Raw genomic sequence first — 5364 nt, forward strand, 5'->3', positions numbered from 1 at the left:
AACTTCGTCCAAAACCATAAAACAAGGTCATATTTCAAACGGTACCAGAACAAGGTCATATTTCAAAGGTACCAGAATAAAGACCACAAAGAGGCGACGTTGACCTTTGACCTCGCAAATTCACCTTCCGCTTCCCCTTTTATGATATTAGGGATTGTGCTGCTTTGCCGTTCGTAAGCGATACAAAGCAGGTCACTATCAATAGCCGGTAGGTGTATACATGGTGTATACATGGTGTATACATGGTGCTATATTAGATTCTTTCCATGCACACTGGGTACTCGATGGCGACTAGAAGTATCTTATGTAAGACTTACAATATTTAAACTGTGTTAGATGAGTTTGAACTTCAGCTTTTCTTTTGTAGAGTTTGTAGAGACGAATTTAAATTTGATATGTTTTGAAAATATTTACAAGCGTTTTCATAGGAAATGAAAGGTAGAATTTTGTTAAACATTGAATTATAAAGCACCATAAAACTTCCAAATATAACTTAGTGGTTTCGGAATTAATTTTTATTTTGTTCCGGATTCAAACGCAGAGGTTGTGCATGAGGCCGAAAACAAACTTGTAGGCAGAATACTTTGACCTTTAGCGACACTCACTCCGTGCTCTACGTTGCCATGTTCAGCGTTTTAGCTGTAACAAAGACACTTTCTCAATATCTGTGGATCTGTTCGTCGCTCTCCAGCTAGAAATCGGCAACAATTTCTGTCGGTCATCGATAACTTTCCCAGGAATAGGGTAGCGCCGAAATTCTCGAGTAACAGCTAACACAGTGTGGGAATGTAATTGAATACCTGCCAGGGATTTTTATGAAGTCATAGGGTACAACGCACTGTACTGTGAATGGGTGCAGCCACAAAGAGGGTTCGTTGAAAGGACTCCATGACCACAATTGTCATATCAGTATCATATCAGTTCAATCACAGAGTGAGATAACCTCACTTTATTCGCCCGCAGTCGTACAGGTTGGGCTGGTATCTGGCAGAACAGTCTTCAAACAGCTGACCTTCCAATTTCACGGACAAGATGAGCAAAGGTACGTATAATCCGAATATACCAATTGACATGTCTGTCGAGGACACACAAAGGCGTATGTCAACTCACCAATCGTGTAATAATTATTGCTGGTGAAAAAGGGTGCCTGTCAGCACTTACGTGTGCGTTGTATTTTCATCTGATTTTTAATAATTTTTTTCATCAAGGTGAAACCGAGGGAGACCATTTGGTGATTTCGCAAACAGAAGACACGGCAATGGAACCAACAGGCGGCCTTCCATGCACTCTTGTCAGAATAAGTCTGTCTCTTCTTGCGATGTTTCACTTTGAAAATCCTCGACTTTGTTTGAGATGCTCCCGTGAGGCGGGCGGTGAAGACAGGAACGAGCCACCAACGGCGGTCAGAAGCGAAACCCCCTGTACAAGTTACGGCTCAGTGAACAACAACAGCCGCGATGAGCCACTGGACTGCATCATATGTGACGATATGCGACCGAAAACGAGGCTGCTTTGTAAGTTTGATATTTTGATTTTTCCAACAAATTATACAACACGTTCAGGTGATTTAAACATGATCGAGGTATAACATCTGCTGAATGAATAAGTGATATCTGTCAAAAAATCATAATGCCAAACACTCGGTGTTACCTGAAGCGACCGAAAATACATTGACCTTACCTTTTTATGCAATCCACTGTGACGATTAATTACTCGCTTCGGTTTTTGTTTGCGCAACCACGTTGGAGTGGTCTGGAGGGCGGCTCCTTCTAAAGATTGATTCAATTTCTCTTTTGAGTCCCCGACAATCTTCAGATATCGGTCAATCAATCATGCTTTGCCTCACTTTCGTTTTAAGAATTGGAAGGTTTCAAGTGTTTGTATCAAATGTCATGTGACCAGACCATTCAAACATAACAAATTAGACCGCGTACAACATTCTGTCAGCACGGAAGATATGCCGTCGACTATTAAAGATTTCAAAATCTCTGTTTCTCATACCTTGAAGCTCAAAACTTTTAACGTTCAAAAACAGATTTCCGATTTTCACAAAAAAGCGTCGAGATTTCCATGGAAAATTTCAAATAGATACACACGAACCTTAGAACATCAGGAACTTATGGATTCAAGATTTTCCGGGTCTGAAAATATGCTTCGGGATGCATTCTTACTAAAGTGAAGTCTGACATTCTGTTTGAATAATGACTGTTAGGTAACGATAATTTAGACTCGCAGGGATGCGCATACTTCCGATATCTAACTTCGAAAATTACATGGGATAAATCTATGTTGCCTCGAGCAAAGTAACGGTACAATTTCATACCCGGTTTTCAACGTCTGCACATTCTTAAAATAGTGTGCGCCTCGAACGTGAAAGACTTAAACTTATGCTAAAAACTTTCCTCGAGGAATATTTCAACCAATCTCTTTCAAAATCAAGAATCAAAATCGGGGATCACCGTGAAAATTTTGGCACTAGAGTCACAAATTACTAAAGATTTACCGATATTTGAAATTCAAAATGGCCGCCATCACTGTGTTAACTCTATTGAGCAAAAATAAAATTTTCGATTTTCGAAAAACTAAGACGGTGAAAAGATTTCTCACACTGAGAGCTTTAAAATGAACCCCCACATGTGGGAGATCAGAAAAGAATTGTCAAAGTTTGAGGGTCCGAATATCTCGCGTTCTACCTTCAAGGGATACCTTTACGGTGAGCATAATATAAAGTTGCATTATCAAAACCAATATCTGTTTTGTTTTACAGATAACCGGGACTCAAAGAATCTACGCAAAGTTATCTGCTATACGATCAGTGGTATTTTAACGGTCGTCTTCGTTCTCCAGCCTTTGCAGAAGGTGTATTTTCGATGGGCCAATCAGAGTGAAATTCTGTACCTCTTCTATTTTCTTGCATTTTTCATGCCGCCATTGTTGATCGTTGTATGTCGAGCTTATGCCGTTTTCAGTACGACAAAAGTGACGAACGCTGCAATAAACACCAGTGGTGTCTGTGCTCTAACCAATGACTTCATTCATGGTCTTTTGAACCGAACAAATGATAAGTTCGTGCCTCTGAAGCGAAGTGTACTAATCCGTGGTATGATTTACAACTTCTGTGTTTTGAAGTACATCGGTTTGTACACGAGTTTTCAGGTCTCCATCTTTCGTGCAGACTGCCCAGAGATCAGCGGCTGGGGAGTGTTCGGATGCATCGTTGACATGATGGGTGTATTGGTGTTTACTGAGTTCTGGTACGTCATTTATCTTTTGAGACTGGCTGTCCAGTTAGAATTCAAGTCAATATGTGTTACTCTAACGTCTGAAATGCCGACTGGACGCCAGAACTACGATCGAGTACCTGGAGACGTGAAACGTAGAGAGCATGAGATCCAAGATGGTAGCAGCCAAGATTCTGACGTGTTCCGCCGAAGAATAATGGAGAGTTTTCTTGACTTCACCAGACTGAATAATTTAATAACACACTTGCTGACGATCACAATGTCCGCTACAATCTTTAAATGTTCTTGTCATTTGTATTGGAACTTCCATGTCTTCAATACTTACACAGAGACCTTCCGTATACCCGCACTTTTGATAAATCTCACAGTTTGGGATTCTATTCTCATGTTTTTGATTATACCTTTGGTTTCAGTCGGTTCCATAAATATCAGTTATGTCTGGGATGATTTTTTAAACTATCTTGACTACGAACTAGGGTGTGGTAAGCGCTGGATTGTTGAATTTGTTGAAAAGAAGAAATCTGGATCGAATAGTGTAGAAATAGCCATGATCGCTCTGACGGCGATCAGTATTTTTGTAGCGTTTTCCTTTCCAGTTGAACAGTATGGTAAATATTGGACAGAGGATAGTATTTGTCTCTACAACAACACGTTGAGTATTTGAGTAACCATGTGTGACATTAACACCCTAAATTTGACATTTTACCTCCAAAATGTCTCAAAGATTATCTTCAAATGTGAAACCTTTATCCCTCGTACATCAACGATGGAATTTCTCGTCTGACGCTGATTTGTACCGTATAGTTTCTGTTGACTGAACAGAGGATTATCAACATAATGAAGAAGAAAAAAAAATCTTTAATTCATAATCTCTGTGAAGTGTCAGGGTCGTAGCGACGGTCGTAAGATCAATCTTCCGTGTGTCTTAAGCTGCTGTAAACCTTATGCAACTCACAAAGTAGTAGATTTTAATAGCCAATGATAGACCATGGACAATCTAAGAGACAAAGGTCAAAAAGTGACAGCCTTCCTCAAACTATAGTCAAAAAGTGAATGGCCTTCCTAAAAGGTCCAGTACAAAATTCCATGATACTCTCAAAAAGGATTAGAGGTGTCTTGACGCGCGTCCTATATACATTCTACCAGTCTCATAATTTTCACAACGTTGCTTAAAGTCATAAATATGTCGCTATTACAAATACACGTATCGATTATGAACACCAATGTAAGCTTGTGACTTGTTTATGTTAATTAAGTTTTGCAAAGGTATGAATTGTAGGTCTTGGTGGAAGACTAGAACATTCTGAAGGGTTTTCTTATTCACCAGTGAATCGTTTATTTATTCTTAATTGACAGGGGTGACAGATACAGCATCCGTCTATACCTTGTAAGTTGCACTACCGCACTCACGACCAAAAGAGATATGTTACAGTTTAGTCCTTTAGTTTAGCATACATGAATAGGTTAAACTACGTCACACAAATTTTCAATGGTACCCACACAAACGCTGTACTTTCACAGATTTAGCGTAAATGTCATGTTGTACTTTCGATGAACGAATCCTTTGCCTTGTTTTAGCCGTGAACTGCCTTATTAAGCTTAACACATTATACCAGGTGTTTTCTAGTTTCCCTGAGTTGATCTGCAAGACATTCTTGTCAACATTAAGAAATGTACACGTTTTGAGGGCAGGTTTTTGCTACTGTACACATACAGTACATGAGTTCATTTTCTCTTCCGTATGACTAGGAAAAGCTCATGTCATTTTCATTTTTGCGTGGTCTTTAAAAGTCGAAGAAATAAATGCAACACTGCAATGTCCGTGCACTCTTGAATATTGCCCAATGAAGATAATAGTTTTTTGCTAAGACATAGAGATGAAGGAGGGCAAGGCCGTTGGTTGTGTTGGTCTGTCTCAAAGTAAGAATGGTTAAGTACGCTTTTTTAAACTGGATGGTGCACTGAAATTTTATTAATGACAGAATATCCTCTCGAATAAGGTAACAATGAAAGTGATAGTGAATAACACGATTTGAACTAATTTGGGATAATTTGATGGTGAAGTAATGTCGTTTTTACTTGCAATGTAAGCTCTTCTGCTTTTCTTTTTTAAGTTACACAC

The 5364-nt window shown here is 39.2% G+C and overlaps 1 protein-coding gene across 1 annotated transcript; it reads left to right on the plus strand.

Annotated features, from left to right (window-relative positions):
- Positions 1-593: 593 nt before the first annotated feature.
- Positions 594-5077, plus strand: LOC139123086 (uncharacterized). Its single transcript, XM_070689073.1, has 3 exons — positions 594-1042; positions 1209-1514; positions 2768-5077. The coding sequence occupies exons 1-3, from the start codon at positions 1033-1035 to the stop codon at positions 3904-3906; spliced, it is 1455 nt and encodes a 484-aa protein (XP_070545174.1). The 5' UTR covers positions 594-1032; the 3' UTR covers positions 3907-5077.
- Positions 5078-5364: the final 287 nt, after the last annotated feature.

The sequence above is a fragment of the Ptychodera flava genome, chromosome 22 (assembly GCF_041260155.1).
Source record: "Ptychodera flava strain L36383 chromosome 22, AS_Pfla_20210202, whole genome shotgun sequence".
NCBI lineage: Eukaryota > Metazoa > Hemichordata > Enteropneusta > Ptychoderidae > Ptychodera > Ptychodera flava.

Coding starts and splice junctions, on each gene's coding strand:
- LOC139123086 (XM_070689073.1), top strand. Junction 1,515..2,767: donor ACCGAAAACGAGGCTGCTTT/GTAAGTTTGATA, acceptor TTTGTTTTACAG/ATAACCGGGACTCAAAGAAT.